At 37.5% G+C, this 14,179-nt stretch overlaps 1 protein-coding gene across 2 annotated transcripts in view; it reads left to right on the top strand.

Moving 5' to 3' along the window:
- Nucleotides 1–14,179, top strand: part of LOC128660597 (collagen alpha-1(XV) chain) — a 674,535-nt gene that overhangs the window by 242,620 nt on the left and 417,736 nt on the right. For both annotated transcript variants that reach the window (XM_053714523.1, XM_053714522.1), the window contains exons 5-6: nucleotides 3,088–3,168; nucleotides 11,294–11,423. In XM_053714523.1, coding sequence (XP_053570498.1) covers nucleotides 3,088–3,168; nucleotides 11,294–11,423 — 211 coding nt within the window. The remainder of the gene's footprint in view (nucleotides 1–3,087; nucleotides 3,169–11,293; nucleotides 11,424–14,179) is intronic.

The following is a 14,179-nucleotide window of genomic DNA, read 5'->3' as shown; positions in this document are numbered from 1 at the left end:
ATACCCCTAATCTAACCCAAACCCCCCTTAAATAAACCTAACACTAAGCCCCTGAAGATCTTCCTACCTTATCTTCACCTCACCAGGTATCACCGATCCGTCCTGGCTCCAAAATCTTCATCCAAGCCCAAGCGGGGGCTAGACATCCATCATCCGACGGCTGAAGAAGTCCAGAAGAGGGTCCAAAGTCTTCATCCTATCCGGGAAGAAGAGTAGATCCGGACCGGCAACCATCATCTTCCAAGCGGCATCTTCTATCTTCATCCGATGAGGACCGGCTCCATCTTGAAGACCTCCAGCGCGGATCCATCCTTCTTCTCCGACGACTAGACGACAAATGACGGTTCCTTTAAATGACGTCATCCAAGATGGCGTCCCTCGAATCCCGATTGGCTGATAGGATTCTATCAGCCAATCGGAATTAAGGTAGGAATATTCTGATTGGCTGATGGAATCAGCCAATCAGAATCAAGTTCAATCCGATTGGCTGATTCAATCAGCCAATCAGATTGAGCTCGCATTCTATTGGCTGTTCCGATCAGCCAATAGAATGCGAGCTCAATCTGATTGGCTGATCGGATCAGCCAATCGGATTGAACTTGATTCTGATTGGCTGATTCCATCAGCCAATCAGAATATTCCTACCTTAATTCCGATTGGCTGATAGAATCCTATCAGTGAATCGGAATTCGAGGGACGCCATCTTGGATGACGTCATTTAAAGGAACCGTCATTCATCATCTAGTCGTCGGAGAAGAAGGATGGATCCGCGCTGGAGGTCTTCAAGATGGAGCTGGTCCTCATCGGATGAAGATAGAAGATGCTGCTTGGAAGATGATGGTTGCCGGTCCGGATCTACTCTTCTTCCCGGATAGGATGAAGACTTTGGACCCTCTTCTGGACTTCTTCAGCCGTCGGATGATGGATGTCTAGCCCCCGCTTGGGCTTGGATGAAGATTTTAGAGCCAGGACGGATCGGTGATACCTGGTGAGGTGAAGATAAGGTAGGAAGATCTTCAGGGGCTTAGTGTTAGGTTTATTTAAGGGGGCTTTGGGTTAGATTAGGGGTATGTGGGTGGTGGGTTGTAATGTTGGGGGGGGGGTATTGTATGTGTTTTTTTACAGGCAAAAGAGCTGAATTTCTTGGGGCATGCCCCGCAAAGGGCCCTGTTCAGGGCTGGTAAGGTAAAAGAGCTTTGAACTTTTGTAATTTAGAATAGGGTAGGGCATTTTTTTATTTTGGGGGGCTTTGTTATTTTATTAGGGGGCTTAGAGTAGGTGTAATTAGTTTAAAATTGTTGTAATATTTTTCTAATGTTTGTAGATGTTTTTTTATTTTTTGTAACTTAGTTCTTTTTTATTTTTTGTACTTTAGTTAGTTTATTTAATTGTATTTATTTGTAGATATTGTATTTAATTCATTTATTGATAGTGTAGTGTTAGGTTTAATTGTAGGTAATTGTAGGTATTTTATTTAATTTATTTATTGATAGTGTAGTGTTAGGTTTAATTGTAACTTAGGTTAGGATTTATTTTACAGGTAAATTTGTAATTATTTTAACTATTTTAGCTATTAAATAGTTCTTAACTATTTAATAGCTATTGTACCTGGTTAAAATAAATACAAAGTTACCTGTAAAATAAATATAAATCCTAAAATAGCTATAATATAATTATAATTTATATTGTAGCTATATTAGGATTTATTTTACAGGTAAGTATTTAGCTTTAAATAGGAATAATTTATTTAATAAGAGTTAATTAATTTCGTTAGATTAAAATTATATTTAATTTAGGGGGTGTTAGTGTTAGGGTTAGACTTAGCTTTAGGGGTTAATACATTTATTAGAATAGCGGTGAGCTCCAGTCGGCAGATTAGGGGTTAATGTTTGAAGTTAGGTGTCGGCGATGTTAGGGAGGGCAGATTAGGGGTTAATACTATTTATTATAGGGTTAGTGAGGCGGATTAGGGGTTAATAACTTTATTATAATAGCGGTGCGGTCCGGTCGGCAGATTAGGGGTTAATAAGTGTAGGCAGGTGGAGGCGACGTTGTGGGGGGGCAGATTAGGGGTTAATAAATATAATATAGGGGTCGGCGGTGTTAGGGACAGCAGATTAGGGGTACATAGAGATAATGTAAGTAGCGGCGGTTTACGGAGCGGCAGATTAGGGGTTAATAATAATATGCAGGGGTCAGCGATAGCGGGGGCGGCAGATTAGGGGTTAATAAGTGTAAGGTTAGGGGTGTTTAGACTCGGGGTACATGTTAGAGTGTTAGGTGCAGACGTAGGAAGTGTTTCCTCATAGCAAACAATGGGGCTGCGTTAGGAGCTGAACGCGGCTTTTTTGCAGGTGTTAGGTTTTTTTTCAGCTCAAACAGCCCCATTGTTTCCTATGGGGGAATCGTGCACGAGCACGTTTTTGAGGCTGGCCGCGTCCGTAAGCAACTCTGGTATCGAGAGTTGAAGTTGCGTTAAATATGCTCTACGCTCCTTTTTTGGAGCCTAACGCAGCCATTCTGTGGACTCTCAATACCAGAGTTATTTTAAAGGTGCGGCCAGAAAAAAGCCAGCGTTAGCTACGCGGGTCGTTACCGACAAAACTCTAAATCTAGCCGTAAGTTTTTGGTATCCTTTGTTAAAAAAAAACACATTGGTAGGCTCAGGAGCTGGGACCTAGCTGCTGATTGGTGGCTGCACATATATGCCTCTTATCATTGGCTTACCAATGTATTTAGCTAACTCCCAGTAGTGCATTGCTGCACCTTTAGCAAAGGATACAAAAAGAATGAAGCAAAATTGATATTAGAAGTAAATTGGAAAGTTGTGTAAAAAATTATGCTCTGTCAATCATAAAAAAGTGGGTTTCATGTCCCTTTTAAGCATTGCATGACAAGTTCAAGAGGGAGGAATATAACATATTTATAAAATAATCTAATATTATCAATAAAATATGGTGCGTATATTGATAGTAAAAATAGTAAGGTTTATCAAATTAAGGATAACATGCTGTATGATATTTAATTTGAGTTGTTATTTTTGTAGGTTGCATGGTCTTACTCTCCTTTCATTTTATATTTGAACAGGCTTCTGGAGAGGGCAGTGGAGAAGATAATATAAGAGAACAACATGGAATATCTGAAAATATCCCAGTGACTCAACCTCCTGTAAGTATTTTACTTGCAAAAAATTCATTATTTATCATATTATGCATACAGAACTTATAAGATCTTTAGGGAAAAAAATGGCATACAAAACCGTGTCATTTAGCACCCAAAGAAAATGTACTGCTCACTCAATAAAGGTTAATGTAATGCAACCTACCTATTTATATTTCTAAACAATGCCTTAGTATTGTTTGAGATTAATTTGTTTTCCCCTGCTATGACGTCACTAACGACGTCCCACCAGAACAAGCCTTTCCAACGATCTTCAACTCGTCAAATCAGCTTTGACTTCTCCGCATATCATTATATGAGTTTTTCGTCACCCGGCACATGTGCAGTATTCCAGCCAATCCACTCACAGACACGCTTTGCAATAGATAGAGCATGCCTGCTAGTTTATGGAAGCTGCGGGAGGGGACAGTGACTTCACCGGTAAAGTCACTCAAAACTTGGAGGCATGCGTAATACAGACAATCCACCACCATCTTCCTACGTGGGTAGACCCCCATGATAGGACTCGTATAATGAGTATATTTTAAAAGATTAAGAGAGATAAAAGTTAAAAGTAATGATTTCTCAAAATATTATGGGCCAGATTATAAGTGGAGCGCTAAATGTTTTGCAAAAGTGATATTAGCGCTCCACTGAGTAATACCAGCACATGCTAATGTGCGCTGGTATTACAAGTTGACAGCAATGCGTACGTGAGCTCGCTCATGAGAGTGTGCTTCCATAGGCTCCTATGAGACATGGCATGAGAACCTTGCGCAGCGAAGTGTGTAAGTCACGATTATATACATATATATTTATGTGTTACAATGTGTTTTTCTAACCCCACAGCCGCCGATTTTAGCCCCCCAAAAACTGCTAAGTGCAGTTTTCTTTATAAAAAAAAAAAAACCTACATTTAAAATACAAACAAAAAATACAGAAAACTAGCACTTGATTTTGGGGGTATTTAGGGCACATTTAAAAAAAATTAACCAGAGATCTGATCTCCGGTTAATTTTATAAGCTTGCGTTTACAGGTGTGTGATAAATTAGTGCCACACTTGTAATCTAGCCCAATATTTGCAACAATCTTTTATATTAAACATTTTTTTTCATGTTTAGTGTACCTTTAACTATTTGAGAGCTAATTTCCACACAGCAGATTTACTATAACTTTATGCGTGGGTCAAAAATTAAGAAACCTTTCTTCTTAGACATCTGGAGTATTTTTGATAGATGGTCTCTAAAAAAACCCAAAAAAACAACCATTACAAAAAAAATTAAAAAAACTACCCTTACAAAAAATAACAAACAAAATTACCAAAAATAAAAATCCTATACAAAATTAGCAACCTATTCTAAAAACTAACCCCTAACATTACAACCCCCCAATATAAAATAAAAACTAACTAAAAAAAAATCTTAAACTACCCATTCCCCCGAAAAAGGCATTTCCCACTCTTTTCTCTCCATTGTGGAATACGTGAACGCACATGTGATATTCTAAGTTTGTCTTTTTTGCCCTTGTATATCAAAACCATATTACAACTTAGCGGAGACAATAGCAAAACTACCACAGACCATATTTTTTTTACACATGCACAGCAATTAAATGCTAGACCACAAAATAACTTTATAGTTAAAACTAATTAAATAATTAAAATAATAAAAACATAATGCATATAAAATATTGGTAATCTAGGTATCAACTCCATATTATTATTATTATTATTATTATTATTATTAACAACCAGTAGATGGCAGCAGAATCCACTTGTTCAAAATTAATGCATTCACCCATCAATCCATCTATTTGCCTACAGTAAAGCAAAGTTAATCAAACTCTTTGTTCCTGCTATGTGGTATTTTTTTTTTTTTTTTTGCAATTTAGCAATTTATCTTTAGGCAGCACCACTTATTTTATTTTCAGACTCAAAGGGAATCATTTTAATCTGTATTATACCTGTTCTTTTTTTAAATAGTTGTTCAATTCACATTATATTGTTTGTACAGAAGCTTTAACAAAAAGGTAATGATTTATTAAATTTTAAAGAATGTCACATGAGGACATCATTTTTATTTTCATGTAGTATTAGCTGTAACAAGCATTAATCAGCCCTCTATTAAACATATAATTAAAGTTACCTGCAGAGCAGAACTGCGGAATCTGTTGGCGCTCTACAAATACCTGATAATAATAATGCACAACTGTGAGTTTCTGAAAACCCACCAATCACCAGCTAGCTCTCAGTAGTGTATTCCTGCTGCTGAGCATATTTAGATACACTTTTAAACAAAGGATAACAAGAGTACAAAGTCAAGTTTAATTTTGACTTTCATAGTATTTTGCCATTTGATTTTTATGGCCTACTTAAAGGGACATTCCAGTCAAAATTTAAATGTACATAGATTTATTACATCTTTGAATAGAAACATATTTGCAATATACTTGTATATGCAAAAATGCTTCTAGTAAAAGCTATGACTGTTTTAGAGTTAGCATTTTTCTCTGCACGTGCATGTGATGCATAGCTAGATATTGTCACTGCCCCCACATTTTAAATACTGCAGCAGCTCAGATAATCAGTTGGGCTTGTATCATGTTAGCAATTAACAAATTGAGTCATTACCAGATGGTACAAGCACCTTAGGCTCTCTGAGCTCGTGCACGGTGCATACATAAATACACTTTTGAAACAGCTATAGCTTTTATTAGAAGCATTTTTGCTAATGCATGTATATTACAAAATTTCTTCTGTTCAATACCGAAATGTACCCATGTGGTTTCCAATTTTGGCTGGAATATCCCTTTAAATGAAGCTACATAAGCAGTGTAGGGGAATTTTCCGTGCATGTGAGCCAGCAACCAAAAGTTTTAAGCAGCAGTCTTGAGATGCAATTTGTCTGAGTTGACTGATAAGCCCTGCTGTCACGCAATTGGTTGCGCAAGAGCATGTGACGGGTCTGCCTTGGAACCTTTACCAATAGGTTTCTAAGTATCCAGTCTCAATATCTTCTTCAATATCAATACCTTCTGTTGCTTTGTGTTCCCCATGAGTCACTTTGTGAGGCCAAAAAACCGGTGTGGTTTTTAAAAGCTCCTGAATTGTGATATAACTATCTGGCTTGCTGGCCCCAGGGAGAATATTAAAGTGAATTTAAATTTTGATGCTAAAGTGCCCGGTTTTTTAAAATTCGATTAAAAACAGGGGCACTTTAATTCATCAAAATTTACATTTCAGTCGTTGTGAAGAAATACTTACCTTTTAAACTTGACAGCAGCTCCAGCTTCCTCCGGTCGTCGCAAGCCATTTCTGATGTCAGAAATTATGGATAGGTCATCCTCCAATCACGGCTTTCCCCCCTGATTGGAGGAAGCCGGATTCATCATTTTAGACCCAGGAAGAGGCTTTGCGACGGGTGGAGGAAGCTGGAGCGGCTGTCAAGATTAAAAGGTAAGTTTTTTTTCACAACAGGAGTGAAATGTAAATTTTGATGAATTAAAGTGCCCCTGTTTTTAATCGAATTTTTAAAAACCGGGCACTTTAGCATCAAAATTTACATTCACTTTATATCTGCATGACAACATGACACTTTTTAAACTACTTAAATGAAAATTGTTATTTTAATTGTGGTACTTTATAGATATTTAAGATGTTAGATTATTTTTGTACATATTTATTTTTTTATAGCAAAGGCTACTTTTTAGCTCTAGAGTTAAAGGGACAGTCAACACCAGAATTTTTGTTGTTTAAAAAGATAGATAATCCCTTTATTACCCATTCCCCAGTTTTGCATAACCAACACTGTTATATTAATACACTTTTTACTTCTGTGACTAACTTGTATCTAAGCATCTTCTGACCGCCCCTAATCACATGACTTTTAGTTATTATCTATTGACTTGCATTTTAGCCAATTAGTGCAGTGTCTGCCACTAGCCACGGGCGTGATCACAATGCTATCTATATGGCCTACATGAGCTTGCTCTCCCCTGCTGTGAAAAGTAAATAAAATAGAGGTGGCCTTCAAGGGCTTAGAAATTATCATATGTGCTTTCCTAGGTTTGCTTTCAACTAGAATACCAAGAGAACAAAGCAAAATTGTTGATAAAAGTAAATTGGAAAGTTGTTTAAAATTACATGCCCTATTTGAAAAATGAAAGTTTTTTTGGACTTGACTGTCCCTTTAACTGATTGCCCTTATCTTACTCTATATTTTTACTGATAAAGTATTTGGAGATGTCCATACACAGCAGGATTAAAGGGACACTATACTATAAAATATTCTATCAGGCATGTGAAAGGGCATAATTTAAAGGGATAGCAAGGTTAAAATTGGAATGTGCATGGGTGCATTTAAATTTTAAATAGAAGCATTTTTGCAATATACTTCCATTATACTTTATACATTATACTTCCATTATCTGAGCTGTAGCAATAACCAACCACTTGTAATGGCAAATTTGCCTGTTTGCGGGCACGCCATAAATTAGCGCTCCACTTGTAATCTAGTCCTAAATATCTGTTTTTTTTCTTTTTGAAACCACAAGCCATTAAAATGGGTTGAACTTTTTACACACATAAATGTTTCCTTATATTATCTGTAAACCAAAGCCCAGTATTTAGATTGAACATTTAAAATTTGAGTAGATAGCCAATTTAATGAGTAAAATCAACTATTTCAATTGACAAAATAAAGATAAAGCAGTTATTTGTAAATAATTGAATACACTCCAGCAGGTCAAATGGATGACTGGGAACACAAAGTACTATGTCCCTTTAAGCAAGATTGTGTTTAACTTTATATCTTTTTTAGAAGACAACTGTTCTTCTGTCAAATGTATGTGCTATTCAAAACCCTATATTGTTTCCAGTTTAAAGAGTACATTTAACAAATGAATTATATATTGTTAACATATATAGAAAGCCCTTCTCCCTGCTATCATGGAGACATAGAGACTTCTGCTGTATGACCCACAAACTTAAAGGGACATAAGAGTCAAATTGGGATGTGCAGGAGTAATGGGCATCTTACTTTTGGATAAAAGCATTTTTGCAATTTACTTGTATTTTCAAGAATGCCTCTTGTGAAAGTTATGGTTGTTACAGGGACAAACACATATACTGAGCATGCCCTGTGCACCAACACTCAAACACTGTGCTAACTCAGAGAGCGTCAGCATTTTTATGTTAGCGGTGACCGCCATACAAGACACCCCTAACTCTCTGAACAGATGTGGTGTTGCTGATGCATTCGACATGCAAAGCAGTGTGCCATTTAAACACTGATAGATTTTACTGGAAGCATTTTTGCTTATACAAATATAGTGCAAAATGTGTCTATTCAAAATTAAAATGCTCTCATGCACATTTCATTTTTCGCCATTATGTCTCTTTAAAGCAACATTCTAATGCATAAAATGACATGCTATTACATTACTAGAGTACATGACTGATCCTATCTAACTAACTCTAAGAAATGTGTAAAATCCCTATCTGGAGCCCCATGCATTGCAGCTCACAAGCAGGAAAGCCGAACGTGGCAGCTGTAGGTACTTGCGGTTTCCTGCTTGTTGCTCCTGAGAGGGAATTAAGCTTTGTGTTTAAACCCTTTGCGGTGTTTAAAGTGAAGGTAAACTTTGATGAATGAAAGCCCATTTCTTAAAAATACTATTAAAAACAGGGGCACTTTCATTCATCAAAGTTTACAAATCAGCCGTTTTGATTAAAAAAAACTTACCTTTTTTTCTTTTCACAGCCAGAGCAGCTCCCCCCTCCTGGAAATCCTCTCTTCACACGTCAGCAATGACTAATCCGGCTTCCTCCAATCACAGCATGGCCTCAGGCAATGACTACCCTGGGGGGAAAGCCGTGATTGGAGGAAGCCGGATTAGTCATTGCTGACGTGTGAAGAGAGGATTTCCAGGAGGGGGAAGCTGCTCTGGCTGTGAAAAGAAAAAAAGGTACGTTTTTAATCAAAACGGCTGATTTGTAAACTTTGATGAATGAAAGTGCCCCTTATTTTAATAGTATTTTTAAAAAACTGCCTTTTATTCACCAAAGTTTACCTTCACTTTAAATACATATGACCTCATTTATTAAGCTGTGGGCGTAAAAGGCTCCCAGCATTGTTGGTGGAAATTCTGATTGCACAAGACTGCTCATGTGTAATCCCGCTTACTGCATTCACACAACCAATCACAAGAAAGCAAGGGCTGTCAATCACCCCAGATGGATAAGTCTGGGATAACTTTAATTGGTGGCAGACAGTTCACGATGCTTCTTGACTTGTAGGTTCACATGAGCAAGCCTACACTATAGCGGCTCTGAAACTTCCCCTGCAGTTTTTTACTTGGAGCCCATAGGAAACAAGAATCAGTAATACAAAACTTGCATGCTCTAATGATATACATAATGTAATGTTTGCATTAGACTATATTTATAATGCTTTAACAGCTGAAAAGTAATATTTATTAAACAGCTCGATATGAACAACAGATCTGGCCCTGCTGGGACACAAACCTTACTTAAGACTATAGAGGACGAATAGAACATTCTCTTTACTCAGAAAGGAAATGGCAAGTTTTAAATATTAAGCAGCTATGAGTTTGTTATTACTGTGTTTTCTCAGATGAGTCATAAAATAAGTGCAGTAGTGATAACAGATGTTAGCAAACAACTTATAAGTTATCTGCCCATCTGAAGAGTCATTTTTTCTAAGGTATGTCACGGGGGGAATGAATAAGAAGCCCCACACTCATAGGGGTCCATTTATCATTGTGCGGACAGACATGCGAACCATGTCCGCCGCACATCGATAAATGCCGACAGCATACACTGTCGGCATTTATCATTGCACCAGCAGTTCTTGTGAACTGCTGGTGCAATGCTGCCCCCTGCAGATTTGCGGCCAGTCGGCCACCAGCAGGGGGTGTCAATCAACCCGATCGTTTTGGATCGTGTTGATTTTCAGCGATGTCTGTCCGCCGCCTCAGAGCAGGCGGACAGGTTTTGAAGCAGCGGTCTTTAGACTGCTGCTTCATAACTTGTGTTTCTGGCGAGCCTGAAGGCTTGCCAGAAACACGGGGCATCAAGCTCTGTTCGGAGATTGATAAAAAGACCCCCTGGCATTAACTTTAATGGTGTCAGCTCCAATACAAGTTGAAAGCTTCAGCCACTTCCATCACACACATTCATGGGGCACATATTGAATGATAATGTAAAAATATTTATGTGGTTGGCTGTCCATTTAAAGTGATGGTAAAGTCATCTGCTGTGCAATACATAATCCTTTTTCTTTTACCTTAACTAGCACATCCATGTGCTTATATAAATAAAAACACATTTATTCACGCTGTAATTCAGATTTTATTTCCCTCTCCGTACAGTGTTTTAAACAGCTTCTCTATAATTTTTTCACCGGTGCAGCTTTGATTGACAACGCTTTTAGCCAATCATCAGCTCACCATGCGTCCTATGTGAAATATGAACCGCACGCTCCCGACATCTACACTAACTCTTTGCTACTTACTGCGCATGCGCCCTTCTTACGCTAACTGCGCATTGCTATCTGACACTACGCACCGATCAGCTACTACTTACTTCCATTCTTAGCAATCGTGAAAACCAGAAAATTTATGATTTATGGTCACGTCCGCATTGCACCTAACTCGTAATACTAGACCACATTTGCGTGCACTGGCATTACTCAGTGGAGCGCAAATATCGCTTTTGCGTTCCACTCTTAATCTGGCCCTTATTAAACAAAAATAAACCCAAGTTTTTGGAAACACGTTAAGAGAACACCAATTTTACAGTACACTGCCCCTTTTATGTTTAATTTCATGGCAGAAGCAATAAAGCAGCAAACTTTTTGAAGAGAATGAGAGATTGACCATTGTCACTATAACTATGATTTGTGACAATAATTTGTCCAAGGATTTTCATTTTCTCCTATTCATTCAGTGATAAGAGCAAAATATCTATCTATCAAAAACTCTTTTTTTTCCATCAGTAGAAAGTGGCTTCTATTACAAGTAATGCAACCTAATCTCCAAGCACTAGTCTTCAAATTGCAAAAAAAAAGACACAATAATAAGTAATAAAATGACAAATTATTTTGTTTATTTCAGCCCAAATCTATAACAGGACCTGTCAAGGCACCTCCTACAGTTTCCAGTCATGTAGAAGAGATTGATTACTCAGGATATTCCCAGGCTACAGAGAAAACCAGCCCAGATAACATTACAGGACAACCTCAAGGTAGTGGTCTTATGATGGCATTTTATATAATATACTGTGCTTTTTATATTTTACTTTTGTTGTGGTTGTATCCCAAAGTGTATTAGACATTCATATAATGTACATCATACAAGCAATTCAGGGGAGCCTGGTGTAAAACTTGCATTTATTAGATTCAAATGTTAAAATATCCTTTCTTTTACATAAAATCAAACGTACGCCTCAGCGGTTTAATTTTGTCCTTAAATTTTTTTCATTATTTAGGTCAGTATTTTGGTATAATAATAATCAGCTAGATTACGAGTTATGCGCGCTATAGGGAAATTCACAAACGCAACAAAAGTTGCAATATTTACCCCCCTATAGCGCAGCCATTACAAGTTTTCAAACAGCCGGCTTGTGCGTGCGATATGGTGCTTTTAAGATCCATACCGCACAAAATACAAGTGCTGTTTTGACGTGCTCGTGCACGCTTCCCACATAGACATCAATGGGGACAGCGGGTCAGAAAAAAGTCTAACACCTGCGATCGCGGAATGAAAAGCTCCGTAACGCAGCCCCATTGATGTCTATGGGGAAAAGAAAATAACGTTTTAACCTAACACCCTAACATAAACCCCACGTCTAAACACCCCTAATCTGCCCCCCACCAACATCGCCGCCACCTACCTACAGTTATTAACCCCCTAATCTGCCATCCCCGATATCGCTGCCACCTAAATAAAACTATTAACCCCTAATCTGCCGCTCCTGATATCGCCGCCATTATACAAAAGTTATTAACCCCTATTCCCCTGCACCCCAACATCGCCCACACTATAATAAATCTATTAACCCCTATTCCACCGCTCCCTGACATCGCTGCAACAAAATAAAGCTATTAACCCCTAAACCTCTGGCCTGACACATCACTACCACTAAATAAATCTATTAACCCCTAAACCGCCAGCCCTCCGCATCGCAACAACCTAAATTAAACTATATTAACCCCTAAACCTAACCCTAATGTAACCCTAAGCCTAAACCTAACCCTAACCGTAACCCTAACACCCCCTAACTTTAACATAATTAAAATATAGCTAAATTAAACTTACAATTATTAACTAAATAATACCTATTTAAAACTAAATACTTACCTGTGAAATAAAACCTAAGCTAGCTATAATATAATTAATATTTGTATTTATTTTAACTAGGTAGACTAGTTAGTAAATTGTAACTTTAATTTAGCTCTATTTTAATTATGTTAAAGTTAGGGGGTGTTAGGGTTACGTTAGGGTTAGGGTTAGTGGTAAATAGTTTACTTTAGTATATTTCATTGTGGGGGGCTTGCGGTTTAGGGGTTAATAGGTTTATTATAGTGGTGGCGGTGTAGGGCTTAATAAATTTAGTACAGTGGGGGCAATATGGGCGGACGGCAGATTAGGGGTTAATTATATTTAAATAGTGTTTGCGATGCGAGAGAGCGGCGGTTTAGGGGTTAATAACTTTATTATAGTGGTGACAATGTTGGGGAGCGGCGGAATAGGGGTTGATAATTATTTTTAATGGCGGCAATGTCGGGAACGACAGATTAGGGGTTAATAAGTTTAATATAGTGTTTGCGATGCGGAAGGGTCTCAGATTAGGGGTTAATAGGTAGTTTATGGGTGTTAGTGTATTTTGTAGCAGTTTAGTTATGAGTTTTATGTAACAGTTTTGTAGCGTAAAACTCATAACTACTGCTTTTATATTGTGGAACGGATCTTGTCGGTATAGGGTGCAACGCAAGCTTTTTAGCCTCACCGCAAAACTCGTAATGGCAGCGCTATAGAAGACCCATGAAAAAACATAAATTTACGTGTGCGGGACTGACGTTGTGTTACTGACGTTGTGTTATATATATATATATATATATAGAGAGAGAGAGAGAGAGATAAAATTACCTTAAATCGTGTTAAAACTATTAGAACACCCCCCCCCCCCCCAAAAAAGTGTAAGTACCCAAATGAGACCAATTTTTAGAGAGAGGTCAGTAGCATGTTCTCAACCAATACTGCCCCCATCAATCAGCCGTAATCTTATCTAATATGGCTGCTGAGAAAACATAGAAAAAAGATAATATCCTGGTAAAACTTCTTCTAAATGCTTTGAAATCTAATTATAAACCAATGATCATTTGAATTCAGTCCAAGCAGCTTCAGTTCCTAATATATGCTGCATAATTAGGTATGCAAATGTATGCTAATGAGCATGGTCAGTATTTTTTCCAGAAAAGGTGACAACCCTAGCTGAGTGTATTGCAAATTCACAAATCATGTACTGTATAACTAGGCTGATTTAAATTAAACAGCATGCTCTCTGCAAGCAGTTACTGGGTTGTTGTTTTTTTTTTGGGGGGGGGCAGATATAGTTTGCAATTAGACTTTCTAATTTACTTCTGTTATTTTTTCTTTATTCTCTTGTTATCTTTTGTTGAAAAGCTGAAAGATATACTTAAGAGTTGTCCCATTTTTGGAGCATTATATGGCAGCAGTTTTTCAAGAATGTTTTCCTTTGTAAGAACACTGGATGGCAGCAATATTCCATGCCATGTAGGGCTCCAGATGCCTACCTAGGTATCTCTTCAACCAGACAAAATTTGATAATAGAAGTAAATTGGAAACTTTTTTTAAAATATGATATGCCCTGTCTGATTCAGAAAATAATTTTTTGGGGGGTTTCATATCCCTTTAAGGGAGATTAAACTCAAATATTTTGTTGTAGATATTAAAGTAAAAGGGAAAGTAAAACACACT

The sequence above is a fragment of the Bombina bombina genome, chromosome 5 (assembly GCF_027579735.1).
Source record: "Bombina bombina isolate aBomBom1 chromosome 5, aBomBom1.pri, whole genome shotgun sequence".
NCBI classification, from domain to species: Eukaryota; Metazoa; Chordata; class Amphibia; order Anura; family Bombinatoridae; genus Bombina; species Bombina bombina.
This window is presented reverse-complemented; position numbering and strand designations above follow the sequence as displayed.